Raw genomic sequence first — 25,552 nt, 5'->3', positions numbered from 1 at the left:
TAAGTTTGACATTTAAAACAAATAAAATTCTATAACTGCAGCAATGGTCCGGTTTTCCTAGATATGATGTTTCCATGTTTTTTATGCATGAATCTCTTAGGTGAAGAAATATCAGCCATAAAAAATTCCCTTATCACTTGTCATTTCTTATTCTTTAATGAATTTTAAAAATTGAACAGACAACATTACATTTTTCCTGACTACTTATGTTTGGGATCCAAACACAGGCACAACCTGGACACCCAGACTTTGGATTCCAGCTCAGATCTGCAAATGTTGTGTCAGAATGAGAAGCAATCAGACAGCATTATGCACAAAAAGACAAAACCCCAGTGTAATCCACGCCCACGGGGGGAACTCATTTATAAACAGCTATTCACAGCCACAGCAGCAATTTTAGAGACAATCATCTTCAGAAATTGCATATGAAGCATCGCTGAGAGGACGAAGGACAATTACCACAACATAATTAATATGTAGATGCTGACTGTGCTGGAGAGCGGAGTATAACAAACTTTGAGAGTTTTCACAGTCACTCAGGAAACACTCAGTGGATTAAGAGTTTAACTGTTTTAGCTTGGGCAGTAAATCCATTACGGCTTTAGGATTTATGATAAACACACAGCAGCTCCTGTTGAGTTACACTGAGACGATCTGCACCATGGATTCTCAAATCCATTAGATTTTAAATTCGGAAAAAACAATGGTTTCCTAAAGAAACATTACCAATGCTCTTAATGTTACACCAGAGTGTATTTTAAGATTTTAACACTGATAACTAAGAGTCTGGCTTGAACTCTTACACTTTACAAAGACTTCATATTGCTGTAGCATAATTCATTTTATTGAAATGCATTGCTTTTTTTAAAGAGCTTTTTTCCTTCCCCACTTTTTGTGTCCTTCATAATTATTGTTTTGTGCACAACCAATCCTGGACTAACCACACATTCAGTTGTGATATTCCTTGGAAGGGAAAAAACAAAACAGAGGCCTCCAAACATTTTGTCATCAAGTCAGAAAATCTCAAAGGTCAAGAAAAAAAGAAGAAGAAAAAAAACTAAAATAAAGCAAATAGCAATGTTTTTGTTTCTGTTTGTAGATACAAAACTTAAAAAGGATTTTGCTTGATTGCAAAGTCCTTTTTGCAAACAAAACATTTGCAAAATTTGGAAAAATTAAAAAAATGTCCAAAATTGAAAATCCATTTTCAATTTCTTTTGGGCTCATTTGAGCAAATTTGCTCCAAAAACTAAATTTGGAGAATTTTCTTTCAAAACACTTGCTATGTTAAGCTGAGTTTAATAAATTACACAAAAGTTGAACCGGATGCAAGAAACTCGACTTTTCAGTAAAATCTCTGGATAAATATGTTTCTGCTTTTTAGAAAAGTTTGCTTGTAAAATGATTAATGCTCTGTAGACTTAATATTTTCAATTTCAAGAAAGCAATGTCAATAATAATTTTATAAATAAAAGTTGAATAAATAAAATTAGATCTTTTTTGAACTGGAGTTGGGGGGGTCAAAAAAAAAACCAGTTCCAGGGCCACAAATGGCCCTCTGGCCACACTTTGGACACCCCAGGATGAAAACAATTCAGATTTTGTAAAATGTGAAACCTGCAAGAAGCCATCCATACTACATGGAGAAACTTTCCCAAAAGAACTACTGTTTACTGAGTACTTTTATCACATTTCATAATTTTTCATAGTTTTTTTATTTGTATAGAATTATATCTATATTCTTAAACTTTTAATCAGCTGAGAAACAGCCTGTTTGTGCGTAAATGACATGACACGGCCATCTTTATTTTCTGTCCTTTGCTCTTGTGTCTTTTTATTTACAACCTAGTTAACATTCTGCAATGAAAAATGTGAATATATATTTTTTTCATTTTTCTAATCTTAAGATTCGGCATGACCTGTAGGGTGTCATGAAGCAAAACAAAACAAAAAGAGGTAATGAATTTTAAAATTTCTGTTTTTTGTTCTTTTTTAAAAATTTATTCTTAGTTTTTTCAAAGATATATCTAATCAAATCAGCAGAATACACATCATCAGGAGAGTTGGTGTGTATTTGGTTGAGTGTGTGGGGAGAGACGGATGGACCTTTCATTCAAAAAACTCCTATTGCTTTAAGTAAACTAGATGCAAAAGCTCCCTATAATGTGACTAACAGCAGAATTAGTTGCATAATAAGACACATGCAGCTAATTGTTTGTAATTCAGCTTGATCTTGAGCAAAGTCTTTGTATCTACATTTTTAATTGAATACAATGGCTTTGACTTTTTTTCAATGCTTTGCAAAGCCTTCAGCTGTTAAACTGAAATGTGTCAGAGATGCTTTGATGTTTTTACTTTTTGCCAGGTGCTTTCATGCTACACAGGAACCTGATTTCCTGAAGGAAAAGCACTAGTTGCTTTTGCTTTTTGTTTTGTCTCCACATAATCCACCAACAGCGCCTTTCTAAATTTACAGCTACAAACTTCAGCGTATTTCATTGAAATTTTGCACGATAGACCAACACAAAGTAGCACGTAATTGTGAAGTGGAACACAAACAATAAAATATTTTCAACACATTTGCAAGTAAAAACCTGGTAATTGTGGGATTCTTTGGAATTGAAGGACTTTTACTCTGATATCCCAAAATGTCTGAGGCAGAATAGATGCATTTATGCTGAGATTAAATTACACAATGTTAGAGTCTAACTTTTTACCAATTGTTGTTGCAAAATGATATTGCATTGCTTTTATAACTAGGATCGATTTTGGAATATTTGTATTTAAATTTCAGTCTGCCTCAATAATTTTATTGTAAGGAATTGATTTAAGTTTGTGCAGAAAAAAATAGGACTGGTTTGACTGCCTGCTTTTCTGACATATCTGGACATTTGAACATTCACTACCACATTTAGTTACTTAGACTGGAAAAAATCTCACATCATGCGCACGATTGGAAAATCATAACTCAGCATTTTGAAGGAGGTTTGTTGTGTTTCAGACATTTAGTTTGGACTTCTCCCGACTGCTGAAGTGAAACTAAAGAGTGTTAGAAAGAAGACTGCATAAGCTTAAGGTTAAGATTTAAATAAGTCTCATAAAACAGGCAGTTATAAAAATGAATGCTTGTACAAATTTCCTGGGCCAAACATAAATCCAGATCCTGATCTTATCGAGATGCTGTGAATGACTCGGCTGTTTCTATCCAAGGTGTGAAATTATTGACTGGAATGTCTCAACTTTTCCCTCTGTTAAATGATTTTGCATTTTTGTTTATAGTTTGTCCCTTAACTGACTCAAATGGTTAATTTTTGCTGTTAAAATTGATTAAATTACAATATATGCATATATTTCTGGAGCGTCAATCATTTGTTGTGAAATGGGGTTATTTAAACTGAAAGTATTTATTTGCATTGGAGTTTATTTAGGGGTATCAGAACAAAAAAAGGCTAAATACAAAATAATGCCGCACCTTCACATGTTTTTAGGTAGAGAAATAAAATAAAATCTGTATATTTTTCTTCCCTATCAGAACTATGCACTACATTTTGTTGGTCTACCACTGAAAATCCAATTTTTCATACACTTCACAAAGAAATATGTAACTTTCTCTTTTGTTTTTCTTACATATTTATTGAAACTGTCATTATGTCGTCTCTATATGCGATAGATAATATGTGAAAGAAAATCAAGCTCCTTTGCCTTCGTCCAGTGCTCACAGTGCTAATTAGAAACAACCAATCAAAGCCAGGAGGTGGGACTTAGTGTTGCCAATCACAATCTGGTGCGGTGATGCTCATCCTCCCTCCCTCCCATTTCCTTCCCGGCTGCAGCTAGCAGAGTCTGTTTTAAATGCTCAGTCATGGCCACCGATGACGGCAGATAAACAGTAAGTTGTTTCTCAGTGAGAAGCGAGTACATGAGTTTGATTGACAGTGCTAAGACCCTCCTCCTGGCTCTGATTGGTTGTTTTTGGTTGGGAGCAGCACAGTTGTTTAGATGGCAGTACTAGCTCATGGAGATGGATAAGATCAATCTTTTTACAGATTATCTTTTGCATATTACACTGTCACGACATGATGACAGGTTTAAAAAATATGTAAAAACACACAAAAAAACAAAACATATTCTTTATAAGTTACATACTGCAGTTTTAAGTTTGTTGTTGCAATGTGATAAAAGCATAAAAGTCCAATGCGTGATATTGATCTTCTTTCCACTCTGCACTGTTCTTGTAATTAGACAACCACATGTTGTCCTCGTCTACTGCAGGCTCAGTTGTTCATTTCTCTGGCTTCAGGTGGCCCTACGGGAAACAGGATGTCACTTTCTAAGGAGAGATTGCTGCCCAGGCCGGCCATGCGGCTACGCAGCAGGAAGTGTGTCCTCCTCTGCAGGATCCTCTGCTGCTCCTGCTTCAGCTCCACATATGATCTGGAGAAGGTATGAAAGATGGAGGTGACGGGGAACGCCATCAGGAGGATGCCACTCAGAATGCTGCTGAGCGCTACCACCTGACCCGGGATGCTCCTTGGCACCATGTCCCCATAACCAACGGTTGTCATAGTGATCACAGCCCACCAATAGGTCGCGGGGATGCTTGTGAACTCCTGTGTGGCGGCCATTTCATTCTCAATCAGGTACAGAAGGGGTGAATACAAAGCAATCGCCACGCACAGGAAAAGGAGGAGCAGTCCAAACTCCCGTGTGCAGCGCCTCGCCGTCAGGCCAAGAGTCTGCAGGCCCAGCGAGTGGCGAGCCAGCCGCATCACGTAGAGGATGCGCAGCGCTCTGAGGACGCGTAGCACCAAGCCCACTTTGTCCAAGTAGCTGCTGCCGGAGCCGAGGCGCTTCTCCCCCTTGGACGACCCGTCCACCAGCAGCGTGATGTAGTAGGGCAGGATGGCCACCACGTCGATCAGGTTCAGAGGCTTTCTGAAGAAGGTCAACTTGCTGCGGTCCTGAATGAAGCGCAGGGTGAACTCCAAGGAGAACCAGGCCACACATACGGTCTCCACTATGAAGATGTTGTAGCACATCTTGGAACATGTGCCCTGTAAAAAATAAATAAATTTAAAAAAATCTCACTCTGGCCATCAGCACATTACAGTCACTAGAGGGAGCCACATCAGCATGAAACTAACCAGAAAAGGATGCAGCTGCACAAGCAACATATGGCTTTTTTTTGGAGGTTTATTTTATTTTGTATGTTTTTTTCCCCTACATTCATATATTTTGTATTCATTTATAGCCTTTCCTTAAAATATGTATGTCCACTTCCTTAACTTATCTATGATTGTGTCACAACAGACTCTTTATACAAGTCATTGCTGTTGCTGTGCTGTTCTTTAATACAAACCTATTCGCACTACAGAACAGATTGCTGACTTTCCGAGTTAGTAATCTGACTTTAGGGATTATTCCAGTTCTAGTCAACTTCTCTGATTCGGAACCAGAAAATCCAACTTCCTATTGTAAATTGAACGCACCATAACCGTTTCAAACATTGTTTCAAAGGGTGTGTCCACACTGCAGCCTGAAGTGACTCAATTCCGATTCTTTTGCCGGGGCCGTTCACACTGCCAGTAAATGCGACCTGTATGTGTTCTGCAGTGTGAACGGGCAAACGACCTGAAAGTGTCCCGCATGCGCAGTAGAGGGCGCAATAGCGTCAGCGTTCTAAGTGTTCTGCCAACCGCCATAAGTAGAAAGAGGAAGTAAACATGGAGGCTAACGGTGGAGCTTAGCTTACATATTTGAAGTTGTTGTCCGGCTGGAGAAGCATATTAACAACATAATCCTCATATAGTCCGTCATGTTTGTTGTTTTTCTTCCCGCTTGCGCGTATCAGGACGCAAAATGGTGAGATTTGTTGAGTATCAGTGACGTTCAGTTCGGATGAATGCGACCTGGCTGTTAGGTCGCATTTGAATCGGATACGTATCGGATATGGGTCACATTCGAAAAAGAATCCGACCTGTGCTGTTCACACGAAGGGATTGCATACAGGTCGCATTACGTCAAAAAAATCGGAATTGGGTCACTTCAGGCTGCAATGTGAACGCACCCAAAAATGTAAATAAGGCTCCGTTTGAAATGCAGCTGGAAGTGACCCAATTCCGACCCTCCCCCCAAGCGACCTGTATCTGATTTTTTATGACAGACTGAAAAACACAGATCTGATTTTTTAGAATACGACCCAGGAAACGTTGATATCCGATACGTACCTGATCTTTTCAGATCTGACCTGAGTCTGTACTGCCAGGCCGCATTCATAAGACCTGAACGTCTCGATTCTGCGCCCTGACATCCGCGACCAGGAAGAAAAGCAACAAGCAGTGCGGACGATAATGAAGATTAAGCTGTTAGTGTGCTGGAACGGGTCGGACAATAACTTACAAATTGTAAGATAAGCTTCACCATTAGCATCCGCATTTACTTCCCCAAACACTGCACACTTCTTCTTTTTATGGCGGTTGCAAAAAACATCTATGGGTTATTGCGCCCTCTACTGCTATGCGGGACACTTTCAAGCCATTTGCAGTTCACACAGGAGATACAAATATTATAATTCCTCATTACGTACAAGTAGTATAAGTGTGACGACCACGCAAGAAACCCCAAACCCCACCATATTTCACAAGAACTCGGATTTGGGTCGCTTCAGGCGGCAGTCTGAACGTAGCCTTGGACTTCACTTAAAGAAATCTTGAGAATGACCCAATCAAGTGTGGAGGGTGACATCAGTGGAACACCTCTAAAAATGTCTATGACCCAAAAATGTGTGTACAGTAACCTTCCCCATCCAGACTTCATTTCAAGCTGTTTTGCCAAGAGAAACATTTACAGAAATGAGTCCAGTCCTTGTTTCCACTGGGATTCTAATCAAGGACTAAGAGAGATCGTATTTCTTAAATAGCCAGATTTTTTTATAATTGTGTTTTAGACTCAAAATACTTCATAATTTGCCTAAACTTCCAAATTAAGTAGGTAAACACAATACAGGGGTTTGTCCATGTCATGTTGAGTTGAAACTGTGTTGAAACATTTGAAGGGAACAGAAAGGTTAAAGTTGTAAACATACCACAGACTTGGAATGCTTATATTATGATATCATAATGGAAATACTGCAGAATTGCAGGAAATGTTGAGTAAACTCGCAGCAGAAGCTGAAAACTTTCTCTGGCAGACAGGAACCAGAAGCAGTCTGTTACAATCAGATTGTTGCCACTTTTAATTAAGCAGTCTTGCAGAGACATATTAAGAAAAATGAGGCGTGAGTACAAGGGAGGCCTGTTGGCTCAAACTAAATGTTTGAACTCAATTACATCCCAAGAACTCTTTTTATTAATTTTCATCAACAGGGATTGGGCTTGGTTTTGAAATGTGTAATAAAGAAGATTTTAACATTACATTTCAGTTTAATATTGAAAAGTTCAAAATTTTGAGCCTAAAGAAACTTGTTTTGCATCACTTTTAAATCTTCCTGTTAGCAATTGGAAATATAATCTGCAGTCACTGAGGTAAAAGCTCAGATTTAGAATTTATTTATAAAACTTCTGTCATTTTCTGTGTGAATAGCTAAAAATCCACTTTCCTTTTATGTGAAAGTGAAGGCTAAGGTTTTTCATTAAAGCTGTGACTGAAGTAAAATGCAATAATAATACATCCTGTGATGTCTATGAATATTTTTTCCAATCTGGAAAACAACAACTCTTATGTGCCGCTGCTTTTCCAGCAGTCTCTCTTCTCTGTGTGTTTTTTCTTTTTTTTAATTTGACAGCAATGAAACATGCCATAACTAGCTGTGATTAGATTGAATCTATTGATGATTCCATAAAGCAACGTATTTGCATGCTCATTGTAGAATAAATAGTTATTAAATAAAATTAATGGAGAAAGAATTAAAAATTAAGAATTAAAAATACTAAAAAAAAACTTGTATGTGGAGCTCCATTTTAAAACTTCTTTTATTTTCAAAACTTCCATCCATCCATTTTTTATACACCCTTATCCCTCAGTGGGATCGGGAGGGTTGCTGGTGCCCATCTCCAGCTAACGTTCCGGGTGAGAGGCGGGGGTCACCCTGGACAGGTCGCCAGTCTGTCGCAGGGCAACACAGAGACACACAGGACACACAACCATGCACACACACACTCACACCTAGGGGCAATTTAGAGAGGCCAATCAACCTGACAGTCATGTTTTTGGACTGTGGGAGGAAACCGGAGTACCCGGAGAAAACCCACGCATGCACAGGGAGAACATGCAAACTCCATGCAGAAAGACCGGGGCCGGGAATTGAACCCAGAACCTTCTTGCTGCAAGGCAACAGCTCTACCAACTGCGCCACTGTGCAGCCCGCTTTTTGAAACTTAATACTGATTTAATAATTTTTGTTTTATCAATTTAATAAAATGATTTAATTTAATGCTGATTTAATACTCTTTCTATATGCACATTAAAAAAAGTTAAGGAAAATTGAACTTTAGACCTGCAATTGATTTTTCAATAATTTAGTACAAAACAGGATTTAGGAAAGGTAAAGATTTTGAAGAGCAGAGGGTAAAAAAATCTGAATAACTTCCTGAGAATGTTTTTTTTTTTTTAAATCATCAAACTGTTTAAAAAATATTCTTTAAATAAAAACTTTTAACATTTGTGCAGAACCTCACTAAACTTTTTATTTGAGGAATCATGAATTTCAGAAAAGGGTTTCGGAGCAATCCACTGAGATCTCTGGTTTGGTCTACTGATCTGTAATCCTTACGACAGCACTGCATCAAAAACCCAACAGACTAAGTTTTGGGAAACATTGTGAGGCTCTATAAAGCAGAGTTAAAATCACAAATGTTTCCAGAGATTCCTGGCTTAACCAAGAAGCCAGAAACATCTGGGACTGACAAAATGCCTCCAGCAAAGTTTATTTACACCTTTATGGTAGTAGCATTAAGGCAGAAAAACACACTAGAGCAACATTTGTTGCCTTTGGGATCACATTCTTTCCAGGAACTTCTTTTTATTCTCTAATAGGTTAAGGCTGAGGAAGAGGAGCTTATGAAGTTTTCTCAGGAGATGAAGGTGGGGAGAATATTGACATGTAAAAAGCAATGATGTTATTCCTGCAACTTGCTCTATGTTCGCAGGGATAACAGGTAAACCACCAGAAAAGTTTCATTGCTTGAGTTTTTTTCTTTGAGAGGGAATGAAAAGGTAGCTTGGAAATAAAAGTTGTATTTGGACAGGTCAGATAAAAAGTTTCAAAGTTTCTCCTCATACAGATTCATTTTAAGCAATATGAAGAGAAAAGCATTAAGAATTTCTTTAATTTTTCACATTCCCTACTGTTAAAATTTTTTGTTGTACAGCACTTTGTATCAGCTGTAGTTGTTTTAAAGTGCTTTATAAATAAAGTTGGTATGGTATGGTTTTATCTAAATATTCTTTAACATGAATGCTTATTGAGGACTTTTTTAATAACTCTGGCTGGATCCCAGACCACTCTTACTATCAGAACTGGCAGAGTTCAAATTAGATTTTCCTTGTAAAATTGTGGCTCCCAAAATATCAAAAATTGCCCATACTGATCAGGAATAATCCAGGAAAAGATGCTGGAATACCATTATTAATGATTGTAGCAAAACCTGTTTTCAGTGGTGGACACATTTCCACTAACGCTAATAGTTAAGCTAATTTATCGTTTTGCGTGTAAAAAATGTTTAGCTTAAATCTATATTTTTTCTGGATAAATTCTATAGTGCTTTTCTGTAAACTTTCAGTTGAAGGAAGTTTGACATCTGTGTTGAAATTTGGGTTATTGCCTGTGGAAAATTGTTCATGATCATCCTTTTATTTTGAAGTGGGTTAAGACTGTTTACACAGCAGTTCCACTTATGTTTACTCTGCAAATTACGTTTATTCTGTGACCAGATTTGTTCAGATGCATTAATAAAAGCCCAGAAATAAAAAGACATTCATGCCCATGGAGTAGGCTATCTGTTGTTTTGTTCCTGCATCTTTGCTGTATTTGTTTAAATAAAACTGCTTTTATATGTTAAACGCTCTTTTACTCACCGCCTCCTCCTCTTCTCTCATAGCCGGCATGGTGCTGATGGAGAGGTTGATGGCTGTGATGGTCACAAACAACACTGACAAGCAAGCAAAGATCTTCCCTGGCAGGCCGGAGTGAGGCCTCTCCACCATATCTCTCAGTTTGTTCATGCACCAGTTGATTCTGGACTCAGCCGTGCGCTCCATGTGCCCGTTCTCCGAATCCAACAGGTCCTCCAAAAGTTCATCCTCTTCTTCTGCTCTCTCCATGGCTTCAAACTCCTCCACACGCTGCAGCATGCGGCGGCGACAGCACCACTCCAAGCTCTCCTCCGGGACGCCCCAGTAGAGGAGCTCCTCTCTGAACGAGAGAGCGCACATCTCCCTGAGGGAGCGCAGCTTACCCGCCCTCAAGAAAGTCAGGATGGTCCTGAAGGCACAGGGGCTGCGGTCAAAGAAGAACTCATTGTGTGCCACGTCGTAGTCATCACAAATGCGCATAATCTCATCAAAGCTGCTGCAGAGGTGCAGCTGGCCCAGGCGGGACAGAGGGAAATCCTCTAAAGTGGTCCAAGGCATCTGGTAGCGCAGGCCACCCACATTAATGATGGCGTGGATCTTCCGGGCGCCGGACAAAGCGGTGTTGTCAGGGACGGTGGTGCGCTCCAGGGCGAGCTGGGCCCTTTTGTAGAAGGCTCCCTTCCGAGCCTCTGCTTCTTGTTGGGGAGGCTGATTGAGGGAAGTATCAGAGGCACAGCTTAGGGCACTGTAGTCGTAGTCAGAACCATCACCCGCCAGCAGGGTCATCTTTACTGTCACATCCCTGTGCTCAACCTCCCATCAGCGCGATCTCACCCTCACAGACTGAAAGAGAGAATAAAACTGGTTACTCCGACAATTCTTCATAAAGTTCACCTATCGTGGGGTGTGCTCAGATTCCTCATTTAGTGATGATGAATACTTTAAATACCAATGAATAATTATAGTTAAGGTATGTGTCTTTTAGAAAAAAAAATGTTTTTCTGTCACTATGTTGTGGCAGTAAAGCATGAGACAGATAATCTGTGAATAAATTAAGCTCGTTTGTCTTCTCCCAGTACTTTCTAGAAACAACCAATCACAGCCAGGAGGAGGGTCTTATCGCTCTCAGTAAAGCTTATGTACCCTCACTAGTAGCTAGCGTTAGCATGGCCACAGATGATGCTAGATAAGTAGTCTTCCTGTACCGATAAGTTATTTCTCTGCCACTAGCACATCAAGCAGCATGTACACAAGTTGATTGACAGCGCTGAGACACTCCTCCTGGCTCTGATTGGTTCTTTTTAACTAGCAGCTGCATTTCTTCAGACAGGAACAGTAGCACTAGAAGGAGGTGGAGGTGATCGATCTTTTCACTGATTATCTGTCTCAAACTGTTAAGACATGGTAACAGTTTTAACAAATATGAAAAAAAAAACGGATTTTTAAAAAAGTTTTAATCTGTGAAACTTGCTCAGATTCTGTGTTTATTGAAAATTAGCACTTCAAATGACAATAAATCTTTGAGGCCATATCACCTGATGCAGACTTTATTTTTATTGCCAGAAACCAACAGACTGTCAGTCAAATGGACGATGAATGACTGCATCAACAGGTCAGCACAAAGGCCAAGCCTCACTGAGAAAAGAAAGCTAGAAACTTTCTCACCAAGGCCAAATCAAAGCTCAGTTATTTAACATAGATCAGATCAGGTTGCTGGGGTAACCAATCTAAGTAAGAAACTCAGAGCCATGTCTCCCCAGTGACGCTGTAAAATATTTTTTGGAACTTCAACTGGATTTCCCTCCAATGTGTTTTGCTTTTTCCTGGTTTCTCTTCACATTTGGATGTAAGTGGTAAACTTACAAAGGGAGGCAACCAGGATGTCAAACACCTGAGATCACAACTTCCTCAATTTGACCCAAACAAGCCATGGAAAAAGCAAATTTCAGCTTCAGAATGAAGATGATCTGGTAAGTTGAGAGCTTCCCATTTCAGCTCAGCTTCCTCTTTACCAGAACACACCAGTGCAGTTCACTCATTTAGAAGAAATATATACTGCTCAAAAAAATAAAGGGAACACTTAAACAACACAATATAACTCCAAGTAAATCAAACTTCTGTGAAATCAAACTGTCCACTTAGGAAGCAACACTGATTGACCCGACGAGGGTCCCCGTTGTCAATCAGTGTTGCTTCCTAAGTGGACAGTTTGATTTCACATAAGCTTGATTTACTTGGAGTTATATTGTGTTGTTCAAGTGTTCCCTTTCTTTTTTTGAGCAGTATATAGCAACATATAACAATGCTTTCAAACTATTACACCTTTAGTCTTTTCATACCCAACCTTTTTATAAATAGTAAAAAAAAAAATACCTTGCTTATTTCAAACCAGTTTTGACCACCAACGTGGTAAATTAATCTATGATTTATAGTCCCATTAATATATTAGCTATTTTATAGATAGAAAGATTGTTAGTTTGATAGAAGAGGTCATAATTTTATGAACTTTGTTAATTTATTTAAAGTCTGATTAAGCTGGTGAATGGGGAATACATGCACTTAAGACCAAACCTGTAGAAACACAGACATGGTAAAGAACCAGGATGCTACAGTTTTTTTCTTGCTCAAACTGAAATAATAAACAGTATTCTGTTTATTTTTTAATGGTGTTTCCTTATTTGCCTTAGCAAACTGATACAGTTTTGTTGTGTTACTGGCAGATTTATATGCAGGAGTTATTATTTTTACTAAAGACTGGAAGTTGAGGGTAAGAAGTTAAACTGTACGGAAATGTTAAGATTCCTGACCTTTTGCAGGCAGCAAAATTATTCAAATTGCTTCTGTTTTTGGATACAATCAGAAAAATAAAATTGTGCATGTAAATGCATGGACTGTGATTTGATGAAGTGCAAATAGGTTGAGTTGGGAATGAGTTTGAGAAACTGTGCTCCTGATTTAGGCACCACATAAAAACTTCACATATTAGAAAGAACAACATGACAAGCTGTCATTTCTTTCCAGTTATGGTGAAAATTAATAATACAAATGAAACAAAAAACAAAAAATATATTTAATCCAGGAAATCTGTAAGTGTGCCATTAGTCTGAAAATATTTGTACATTTAACAGCAATTCAGGCCAACTGTGACAAAGATTATTCAATAGTTATGAGCAGCTTATTCAAAAAATGGATTTTTCCTTCAAGTCATTGCAGGATATAACATGATCAAGATCTTAAAATACTTTCTGCTGCACTCTCTGCATGTCGACAGATTCTCCAAACAGGCTAACAAGGGGCTCTGAAAACATCCCTTCAAGTCTTTCTCACCATCTGAAGCAGGAAATATGACATTTATGAATCATTAAACACGATCACTGATAGATACAGTAGGCATAGAGAGATAACGGTTTCATCCCCCTGCAGTGTGCATAAACATCTGTTACCCGCTGCAGCCTGGGAATTATAAATAATGATGTTCCTCTGAGTGCTAGATAATTCACTGATGTAACTATTATCTGTATGCTACAAGGAGATTATATTTTCCATACCCCCTGAGTAACCTGTTGAATTTTTTAGATGTCGAGCTGAGAAAAAGTAACTCAATATTTTAACGCTTTTTCTTCTTTAGAGGTAAGAGAAAACACAAGAGGAAGAGGGAGGAAAAGAGAGCTTTTTTTTTACTGTGCATCATCGTTTTAAGAAGGAACTCCTGGCCAATGTACACACTAATTGAATCAATTACAGTAATTTAGGGGGAGGCAGGTTAGCCTGACAGAGATTAAACTGTCAATGCTGCAATGCCAGCTTGGGTTTAGGAGGAAGGTCTTGGCTTCTAAAATGGGGAAGTGGGTGTCGACTGAATGGTTATTAGGCACCTGCACTGTCAGCTTTTGTTTGCCGAACTGATTACAGCCAGCAGGAGCTTCCACCCATGAAGCCAGATGTTGTTCACTGAGCTCTTCTCTGCTTCATTTCAATTTTTGTTCTAAGAGCGAATTCTTGCTGCTAAATGTGAATCTGAAGACATAAAACTACCATCTGTTTATCTATAAATTGTTTGATGTGGAAAAACTTGATGGGAACAAATACCAACACAACTTTTTCATAATTTCTAACATTAAAGCCACAAATATGAACATTTTGTGATAAAGTTTCAAAGTTTCTTTGGATTATGAAATCCAAAGAAAACAGTATGAAACATTGCCTGATTATGAAATCAGCCAGTGTTTGTAGTTGGGGAAAAAAATAAACTCCAGAAATAAAACTATGTAAATTCTTTCATTTTTCACACTTTTCACACTCCCTGCTTTTGTGTAGCAGAGGTCATTCATACACCTACAACCCACCGCTGTAGTGTGGATGTGATGGAGTCTATTTCAGCCTCCCCTCCAACCGGATTAAATCACACTTAACCCCCTGAGGCCTGCTTGATCTCTCACTTTGTCTTTAAAGTGATTGTGCTTTTGTCTCTTCACAGACGCAGAAACGATTTCTGAACTCTTTTCTCTGCTCCGCCGCGGCTCTGATGAATCCTCAGGAGGGGGCGACGGAGTCTCTCTTTCTCTCTCTCTCTCTCTCTCTCTCTCTCTCTCTGAAGGAGAGATGAAGGCTGTTCTCCCCACCAGATCGGCTGAGGTCTGGCCTCTTTCGGTGCCAGCGTTATCGCAGCTAAGCCACAGGGCATGTTCTCCAGATTGCCTGGTGAGTCACCGGCATGTGAGTCTCTGCTTCCTGACTGAACCGTGTTTCCCACAATTCCATCCACAGGAGAATTCGAAGAGCATCCATATCAGCTGAGGGGCGAGATAATGTTAACTGCTGCTGTTAAATTAAAAGAAAAGCTAAGAAACAGTTGAGATTGTATCAGAAGTGTGTTGATAGAAGGAGCATATGTTGAGAGACCCGTATTGCTGTATTAGTTGCGACTATTTGTAGTTCTACAGTACTGAAGGAAGCGTTATGCAAAACAGATTTGATCAATCTGTCTCTGAATCAGGGATTTGCAATTCAGCTTGACTCATTCTGTGAATTACAGACACATGGTAAATTCATGAGTAACAGACTTTTTGTCAGTGTTTCTGGACACACAAAACTCACACTAGCCTGAGCTGTTCAGACTGAGAAGGATTTTGTGTTATTTTCTTCCATTTTGGTTGCTTGAAACCACAAGGTACTGCGATGAGATCTTCAGGATGACAGATATCACCTGATAATTGAGATCTGTCATGTTCTTGAAAACCATTTAGTTTGCACAGTGCCCATTTTTACAACAACCAATTCTCTCCCTGTTCCTTTAACAGCTCACTGTTCTCTAATAGACCGTAAAAGCCTGGTGTTTCCAGAAATGGACCACAAAAGCTGCCAAGACCTGCCCGTCTCACTCTTCCTTTGTCTCCGTCTAAAATCTGGTTAAACGCTGAAACAGTCAGGCACGCCAGAGGCAGATCTGAACCAGAGACCTTTTCTTACAGTAATTCCTGCAGGAATAGTTGTAAACAGTAGGAAGTGGGTGGTATTAATGCAAACAGAAAACCCTGGAAGGAGGGCGAGCTTTGGAGTTATAATCTTCTCCACCAGTCTGTGGTCCACTGCTGTGGGTTGCTCTTTGCTTCTCAGGAGATAATGTTTTTCAGTCCTGAGCTATGTTAGCACTAATGGCTGTTTTTCTTCCTATTATACAGTTAGTTTCAGCACCACGAAGGATCTTAAAAGAGAAATGTTCTTATATTTTAGAGACAAAAGCATAGAAATCTTGAAAAATACAAATTAGCAATCTATCTTGCAAATGAAAAAGGAGCCTTTTGTGTCATGCCCACTAAAACAGAAAAGCCTGGATGACGACATGTTGCTTGAAGCCTCACTTTCTGGAAATATTTTACATTAACCATGTCATACATTATTATCTTAAACAGCAACAAAAATTTCCAATGGATGCACACAATCACATTGTTGATACACAAAAAAATAGATGTAATGATTTACTGCAGCAATCATCAGTAATGGAAACATGTTGAAGAGTCGTGGAAAACATGAAGAAGCATTTCTCCTAATTTCCAAAAATGATGTTTCTGCTGGAAACACTTTTAATCCAAGACTATAAAACAACTGAAACCTTGGATTAAAGTGAAGGAACAACTTGAAACTTGTGGGACAAGAACACAATAAACCTCATAGCAACGCTACAACCAAAGCTCCAAGCAGCGTCAACTGCCGGACCAAGAAGGCAACCACAATGTTGTTTGTGAGCATAAATCAACTAACAAATGTTTTCTTTTGATAACTATTAGTAATAGACACCTTATTTTCTCTTCTGCACTAAGTATTTTCTCTCCATTTCCATTCCTCTTCCGTACTGCATTAGCTTGAAACGTCTTTTCATGGTGTGAGAAGCCTGGTGTGACACCAGTCTGTATTAGGAATCATATCTTGATTGCTATAATGTTGTAGCACATTTAATTAAAAAAAACAGATTACGTGAAGAAAGATGAAGTTTGAATCAGAACTTGGAAAGCAACAAAACTACAATGTTGTTCAGAACAGAACCAGAAATAGACCAATCTGCCCAAAGACACCCATAATTGTTCAGTTTGAAATGAAAGTTTTTGTCTCAACTGGACATTTCTCTCTGAGATAAATTCCAAGCCTGGATTCTCCATAAAACTTTGAAATCCCACCAGGTTGCCGGTTTGTTAAGTCTCCAAGCTACAATACTTATAAAAATCTCCTGACCTCATTTGCATATAAATCCTGATATGATGAACTCAATTTCAAACTAGAGCATTTTCCATCACTATCTTTGTCTCTTTCAGCATTCAAAATGTGACATTATCCCTCTGCCAAATTCTGGCAATCTACTGGATCTTTTTGCATATTTCTCACTTTCAGTCTTTGAAATTGATATAACAACAGAGAGCTAAAGGCTTAAACTCATTTAATCAGGAAAGGAAGTAAAATAAATTGATCTGCTATTCAAAAACAAGACAAAAAAAAACTTTTTAATTGGATGAAACTGCTCAGAGAAAAGAGCCAGCAGAAACATCGCACCTCCATCACTTTGTGTCTGCAGTTTGCCTGCCAGCTCTGTCTGTCCTTGGTCCAACAAATCCAAACATTTCAGCACCACTGCTCCATATTATCCCCTGTCTGAAAAATATTGCAGCAACATCCTAACTTTACATCAATACCTCAGATTTAGTCGATAATCACATTACTTTTTTTTTTCCATCCCAGGCATTTTTCTTTCCTGAGTGGATGATTGCACACTCTCACTGTTTGTGAGTGCTCATCTAACTTGATTATATAAAGATTGCATAACATTAAGTTCTCCGTATTGACTGTGTGCATCATTTTTCATCTTTTTGATGCCTTTTCTTCCTGTGAGGGCAGCAGTCATGCGACCACCTAACTGCCTCAGGGCTGTGTAAACAAGTCTTTTTGTCTCGGAGACGCTGATAAATGTCTCGGAGGATCTGCTTGGGCGCATCCTCCTGCAGCGGAAACCCTCCCCTGTCTACCAGGTTTGAAAGGATCTTCGCTCGGTCTCTGTGGGCTGAATTGACCAGGGCAATGGTCGATTCCAGACTGGTTTGAAAAAATAAAAAAAACCTGAACTTTTAACACTAAAACACAGAGAGTGAAGAAGTGCTCTGGTTGATGAGATGGAATGAATGGAGCTGACAAACAGCCACAGGGCTCTCCTTGGAGCAGAAGTGATGGATGTGAAGTCAAATTGAAGAAGATCAACTAGTGGAGTAAGAGACTCATCCCATCCTGGTTTGATGCTAAGCATTAAAATAAAAACTGACACAATATTTTGCATGTCTCAACATTTTCACACAAATATTAATATTAATCCACCACATTCTGTATATAAATGAAGCTAGAGTTAAAGTCTATTAGATTTACATTCATTCATGCATTTTAACTCACATTGAACCTCACCCCCCACCACATCATGTTATTCTTTTTAAATTAACCTTTTATCTCAGTAACACAATCTCAGATTGAAAAATGTTGAATGCATGTATCTAACTGAAAAACTGCTTTTAATAAAAATACAAACTGCTAAGTTTTTAGCAGTCTTGCTGATGCAGAACCACATTTAGTCGACTTTACAGCCTTTCGTCTTTTTCTACAACATTTCACTAATTGGGGCATCCAGAAAGAGGGATCTTTGACCGTTCCTCTTCAGGCTACTGATAATCCAAACATAGACATTATGTGATTACAATAAGAGGAACAGACCCACAACATCACAAATCCTCTAACTTGGTGGTTATGAAGTGCTTTTCTAATTGGTTTTTTATTTTTCCCATATCAACCTGAAGTGTTTGATGCAAAAAAGCTCAATTTTTGTTTCATTTGATTGTTGGACGGAAAAGACAACATGTTGGCAGGTAGATGGCGTCTGCTGGTTGTTTTGAGACTTGAGGCCAACCAATTAGCTTGTAGTTATTTCCCTGGCTTTTTAAAAACAACACCTGATTTAAAAGCCATGTTCTAAACTAGTTCTTAAGACATTCTGATTAACCTAAAAAAGAATAGCAAAAATAAAATATGCTTCAGTTACATGTATTTTTGAGGAATTAATAAGTGCAGCATTTTGCTAAACAGAATAAGTGAAAAACATTTATTTAAAGAAATATTAGGAGATTATGTTACTGGAATAAAATTGTATAAATTGCTCAAGGTTTGTTTTTTTTTTTTTTTTACATTTTTTAACCAGGTAGGCCAATGACTGCAGAGGAAGCTGAACATTACACTAAAATGGCACCTGAGAACAGCATATTTTAATTACTTTATGGTTTCCTCTTTGTGGAAGAGAATCAGACAGACTCTATTATAGCAGGAAAAAAGTCATTAGTTCATCTCATTATGGTCACAATTACCTGAAGGAGGGAGAGCCTTTGATGTATTACATATCATATATCACTGACCCCAAAGACTCGGGCCATGCATCAGAGCTGCGGACATGTAATCGCATTACATGCCATAATCTGCCATCATCTTAAAAGTGAGAGCATGGTCTGTGCTTGGAAATGATGGACGGACTCGAAACATCAGCCAGGTTTTGCTGTTTGAGGACTCGGTGCTGTGAAAGTTTCTCCCTCATCAATTCTCATTAAAAAAAATAATTTGATTTTGAGGAGTGAATGTGATATCAAGTGGCCATTCAGACAACGATGCAGAGCATCTAGTGTCCAAGCCGGACTCTGTCTCTCAGATATCAGCAAATGTTTACAGACCATAACACTCTGAAATGTGGCCACAGCCTTGTTACCATGGTGTACATGCAGAGCATCCAGCATGCAAATCGCTGTGATCTGTGAAAGACAAATAATGCCTTTTCTGAATCAGAAGCTCACTTTGCAGGAAATGTTTGCTCTGCTCCGTGCTTCTCCTGCAGCACCGCTCCAGTTGGTGTCAAAAGATGGGGAAAATTTCTGCACATCTTCTCTGGAGCTCTCAGGTAACAAGTGCTCTCGTTTCCCTCATCCAGATAGCTGTGGAAATATCCACACTGCAGTGTGGCAAAACTCCTCCAAGGACAAACTTGCTTAAAAGAAACGGCATCCTTTCCCTCAGGAAAAATAAAGTTTAAAAATCACATTTACTTGATCTTTTAATGAAAAGATACTTACTTTGCTCTTGTATCCTTGCTCAGGAAACATGAAGATGAAGAATTGTGTTTCCTTCTTGCTTCAACTCTGCTCCATCTCAACACAGGCGCTGGAGCTTGTGAAGTACGAAGAGGCTGTTTGATGATCAGGAGCAACAGGCTGCCTCCCTTGTTCCCTCCCTCGCTCGCTCCCTCACCCCTTCCCCTTCTCCCTCGTCTCTCGCTCTTTTCTCTGAACTCCTTCCTCACCCTTTTCCCTCCCTTCCTCCCTGCCGCTCTCCATGCTTCCTTCTCCGAGTGCTGACATCAGAAGTGGGATGTGCCAGTTTGCCAAAAGCTTTTGAGAGAATTCCATGGCAACCGCATATCCTGTTCTTCCTGTTCACCTTTAAATGGGAATGATCTGCGTCTGTTGCTGGTAAATTCACGTGAAGGTTTATGTTTGTCAAGTGGGTTACTCGACTGAAGGCGAGGGAGGAAGAGGAGGAGGGAAGGGCTGCAGTGGGCTGCCTGAGACTCAGCAGGGTGTCCAAATTTAGAGAAGTGGTGGAAAATGCTATCATGAGGTACGCGATGAAGAGGACATGTTTCACAATGCTACAAATGTTAATATCTATTTTTTCTGTTCCTAATGTTCATAAATTACATGAATATGTGTGCATTTTATTTAAAATCTGCACAGAAAGTATGAAAAGCAACAAAAAAAAAAACCCTCACCATGTTTTGTAAAGTTTGTTATTCCCTTCTGAATTGAAAATGAACACACATCTGGACATGACAGGTCAATCTCAGCAAATTATTTTCACCTCAGTTCAGTAATGACCCATTATGGTGCAGTGAAAAGACCTAAATTTGCACAATTTTTCTTTTTCTAAAAACTGTTGGTGCATTCTCCCTCCCCTGTCAGCCGCTTATGGCTGCTTTCACAAAGAGACGTATGCAGGGAAGGAAAGGTCAAGTGCAGTTCCTGTGCGGGGTTGTTGAGATTCGGAACAGAGCCGCTGTTTGCTGGGTGACTAAAGGGAACTGATGATTGTGATAATACACACAAAGGAAAGGAGCTCCATCATTATAACATTAGGCTGCAAAAATAGCACAGGAACCTTGAGGTGGAAAAAAATCATAAAAACTTCGCCTGGGTTCTCAGACGCTGCTGTTATGTTGAGGTGAATGAAATATATGGACATGATGTGTAAACTGTAACACAGAACTAAATGATTATCATATTTATTTGTGTTTTCATTCAAAGCTGCATGTTTGGATTGATGGCTTATACAAGGTGAAGCTGATAAAATACAGAGCTTTTAACATTTCTGGTCAGCCTCCCCTGATGATCCTGCTTGGATAAGCAAGTTGGATGGATGAATGCGTCCAGAACGTTACAGTCTGAGCTGCTCTTTAACCTCGAGCCAGGCCCTTTTTCCTGACTTCCTCCTCCTCTCCTCTCTGCTCAGATCACTAGATAAATCTCAATTGTATGAGCTCACATTCCGGCTGGAGACGCTGCGATCAATACGTTCTTTTTTCAGTTGTGTTATGCAGTGATGCATGAGGTCGACGTACCAGGGATGACAACATCATGACTCTTCTCCAATTTTTTTTCTTTTTTTTGTTGTTGTCAAACTTTGAGTTTGGGATAGAAAATGAAAGTTAGGTTCAAAATCTGTACAAACTCCATGCAGAAAGACTGCAGAGCGGCATTCAAACCAAAGAGCTTCTTGCTGCAAAGTGTCAGAGCTACCAACTGCATCTGTGCAGTCCTCAGATTTGTCATGATCTGGGATTTTTTGTTGTGTTATTGGCATAAACCTGTCATGTGATTGTTTATTTTATTATTTAATTGTCGAAAAGAGACACCTTACAAGACAAAGAGGTCCAATTTATATTACCTTACACAGAAAGTTACTTTTTCCTGAATTTTAATCAGATCAATAAATAAATTCAAGTATGATTCAATCAAAAATAGTGCAACATAACTCTAATTACATTTTTTTCTTGTTTGTATTATAATCTGCTTATATATCTATTGATATTATCTGGGTTTATGGTCATTTCCTCATCCGTTTCAGGACATGTTAGTGTCTGAATACAATTACAATGAGCTGGAAAAATAAATAACATTTCCATTTGACTTCTCTTTGACAGGCAAGCTAACAAAAAGTCTAAAGGTATTCAGAAATACTACAAATAACAAATCCACCTTGCTGTATTTGCAATTCATCATCCTGATCCACATGCAGCACACCGGGATTCAGGCATGCTGTGCTTTCTCACCCCAGTCTGGTGAAACTGCTGGCAGATTTAAAACATAAATCCATCCGAATATCGAAAGAAGAAGAACAAAATTAGGAAAGCAAAGCATGCATTTCTCCAGAGGTCTTTTCATCAGTGATTGTGCCTGCAGGTTGTCACCTGTTGAGTCCTGATTACTAATTTCTCTTTCAGTTTGTTGGATTTTACATCATTTCATGAAACGATCTCACAGTCGCTGGTTCTTCCGCTCTACTTGTGCTCTGTCTTGAGAAAATTTCACCCCCTCATTTAAGGCACTTTTATCCCCCTGTCCTCAACAGTCAAATTCGCTTTCAAAGGCACCTTTTATCTCTAAACTGCAGGGAAGATAAAAAAAAATAGACCTTTCAACAGATTCACTAAAGCACTGTCTTCCATTGAGGTTATAAATAAAAGAGGTAGATAGAAGAGCATTTATGCAATAAAAAGGTTCGGTGTTGCACACAATCTGCTGAAGGTCATAAAAGAAAGCACTAAAACATACATATCAGAGAACATTTGTAATCAAAATGACTTTCTGTTAGAGAATAAAATGCAGCACTATCAAGGCTAGAACAGATGAATGAGCTGGCGTCTTTTGGGAACAGCAAACAATCTGTTTGTCTTCAAGCTTTCTCTCATTTCAGTGCCAGAATATTAAGGGACCTGTATTATGTATTTTCCAGGCTCACATTCCAGGCTCAATTGTGCCATTTTATAGCACAATTGAGTAACGTTGACATTATAATAGTATAACTTGGAATTATGAAAATAATTTTGCTTAAAAGAAAGATTTTTTTGCGCTAGGATGAGGTGTTTTTTTAAACTTTCAAAATCAGTGTATTTCACAAAATTGCAATGGAAAGATCTTTTTGCGTCACTCGAGTCATGTGACCAACAACCGGATGTTACTACTTGCAGAAAAGACGAAGAAGTTGACAGGAAGTGGCAGGAGGATGATGATTCTTTTAGTGACGTCCACATTAATCGAATATCAACGTTTTGCATACATTTATAACAGAAACGCAGGGTATGTAAGCTTACGTTATAAAAATGCTGTAAATGTCAAACAGCACTTAAACGAAATTTGACTTCAGAATTGAAATTGGGCCTCTGTCTCTTTAAGAAGCTCCTGCTTAAGCCTTTAGCAATGCTTTACCAGCGTTGGACTGATAGTATGATGAACTCAACTGATACGCAGTGTTTGCTAATTGCTGCTGGCTAGTCTGCAGGAGCTGAGTGGGGATGAGAAATCTCTGAGGTGGAAGCTCAGTTTGGAAACTGCAGCTCTGAGGAGAATCTTTGTGGAAAAAGTGAGATGAGACCAAAATGGGTGCCAAGGGAGGTTAAAGTATTTCTCCAAAATGCATGAAAGGAATAAAGCAACACTCCAGGTATGGTATTAAATTGTTATGTTAAAATTGGTTTTACATAATATTTCTACTTTAAAACTTCTGACACTGAGGTGAGCAAAGATTAAAATCCTTCTTTTGAAACACATCTTTTCCTGAAACAGAAAAATGCTATTACCAGTTACATAAATGTATGCAAACCAATTTTTATAAACTCTTGTACCTCATGTTAAACAATAAACACAACTATGTTGACTTTGAACTGTACTTTCTGTTAATGGTCTTTATAATTGTAAGATTACTGGAGGCAATTTAGACATTTCTGCTCCCTTTTTGGTCATTTTTGGTAATTTCTCATGAGCATTTCCAGAAAAATCATTTATTGTTTTCCTGACAGTGCTTCAGCAAATCGATAATAATTATTTTTAAAAAATCTACTCTACATAGCCTTGTATACCTGCTGTTCAGTGAGGCAACCTCCAGACTGTGTCAAACCAAACTCCTGCAAAAACATCTGGGTAGTGAAGAACTAAAATGTTGAAGGAAATGCTGAGTAAGCATCTTCTAAACTAGATCATCTCTCTTAAAGTTGATCAATGGCTGAATGGACGGATGAAAGGTTTATCGATCAGATGGTCAGGACCACTCAGACTCTGACTCACTTAGTCTGTGGGGAAAAAAAACAAAAAAAACTTGTAACCACATTAAACACAAATACATATCCACAAAGTTTCAAGCGTTTACCATTGATTTTCTAAAAGCATGTGGCTTTCAAATTGCTCCAAGCATTATTTTAATCCTGAACTGATATACAGACATTTCAGCGCTGCAGCGAGAAAGATTTAAGTAGAAAAAAAGCCATTCAAGCACTTTAAGTCTCTACAGTTTCAACCATGGAGAGAGTCACAGGGGGTGAACACACTGTGGGAGGGATTGTCTGAATAAATTCTTTATTTCCATTCAAACAGGCAAACAGTCTCTTTCACTCCATTATTGCATTAGTTCAACAGCTGCTGCTCTCTAATGTGCCATTGTCATCAGAGGAACCAAAATGGCTTCCTTTGTGATGAAAACCTCTGAGCATGTCAGCTGCTGTTGAAACTCATTTTTAAAATAATTTAGACAAATATCTTAATGGTAATGAGGATCATGTTCATAATGCACTTTTTTAATGACTGTTTCTGACCTAAAGTGATAATATACTTGAGAAATTGCTCAGAGTTCCAGTATAGGTGCAATCTGTGCTGTATGAAGACTAATTATCTGGGAAGAGGAGTGTAGGAGGATAAAAAAGACGGATCATCTAATTTTCCTATTATGTGACCCTGAGCCAGGAAGAAGGTATGCTGCTTTAGGAGGAGCAGAGAGCTGATTCTGAAAAGCCTTGAAATAAATTATTTTTCTGCTGCAGTCGTTTCATGTGGAGATCAAACCCTAAAGAGTAAATTCTGTGGAGAATAATGTTGTTAATGATCTATTTATTGCACCTGCAACATAAATGTCACCAAAACATCTCCATCCATCCATCCATCCATCCATCCATCCATCCATCCATCCATCCATCCATCCATCCATCCATCCATCCATCCATCCATCCATCCATCCATCCATCCATCCATTTTCTTGACACCCTTGTCCCTTAGTGGGGTCAGGAGGGTTGCTGGTTCCTCTCCAGCTAATGTTCCGGGCGAGAGGCGGGGTCACCCTGGACAGGTCACCAGTCTGTCGCAGGTCAACACAGAGACACACAGGACACACAACCATGCACACACACACACACTCACACATAGGGGCAATTTAGACAGACCAATTAACCTGACAGTCATGTTTTTGGACTGTGGGAGGAAACCGGAGTACCCAGAGAAAACCCATGCATGCACAGGGAGAACATGCAAACTCCATGCATTAAAACTTTCTTGCTGCAAGGCAACAGCTCTACCAACTGCGCCACTGTGCAGCCCCCCAAAACATCTCCCTCTACTTTATTTTAATTGTATTCTTGAAGACATTTAGTAATTTATGACTGCCTGTTCCTCTTTTGTATGAATACAATGTGACACAAATTTCTGAGCAGCTGTTCAAAATAGGAAAGACACCAGAACATGAAATTCATCTAAATCATGTCTGTGCTGATATTCATGAGTCAGGAAATGTACCTGCTTTGAAACAGTAACATTTATTTGAAGGAGTGTGCATAAGACTGACATAAATATGAAGGAGTCTTTATGTTTTTAAATGT

The 25,552-nt window shown here is 38.8% G+C and overlaps 1 protein-coding gene across 1 annotated transcript; it reads right to left on the bottom strand.

Annotated features, from left to right (window-relative positions):
* Nucleotides 1–137: 137 nt before the first annotated feature.
* Nucleotides 138–21,606, bottom strand: kcng1 (potassium voltage-gated channel, subfamily G, member 1). The gene is made up of 3 exons (XM_008414570.3): nt 19,713–21,606; nt 10,075–10,914; nt 138–5,054 (listed from the first exon to the last, which is right to left on the bottom strand). The coding sequence occupies exons 2-3, from the start codon at nt 10,855–10,857 to the stop codon at nt 4,275–4,277; spliced, it is 1,563 nt and encodes a 520-aa protein (XP_008412792.1). The 5' UTR covers nt 10,858–10,914; nt 19,713–21,606; the 3' UTR covers nt 138–4,274.
* Nucleotides 21,607–25,552: the final 3,946 nt, after the last annotated feature.

Source organism: Poecilia reticulata, chromosome 7, assembly GCF_904066995.2.
Source record: "Poecilia reticulata chromosome 7, P_reticulata-male-v2, whole genome shotgun sequence".
Lineage (NCBI taxonomy): Eukaryota > Metazoa > Chordata > Actinopteri > Cyprinodontiformes > Poeciliidae > Poecilia > Poecilia reticulata.
Note: the sequence above shows the minus strand (reverse complement) of the source record. Positions and strands in the feature narration are given on the sequence as shown.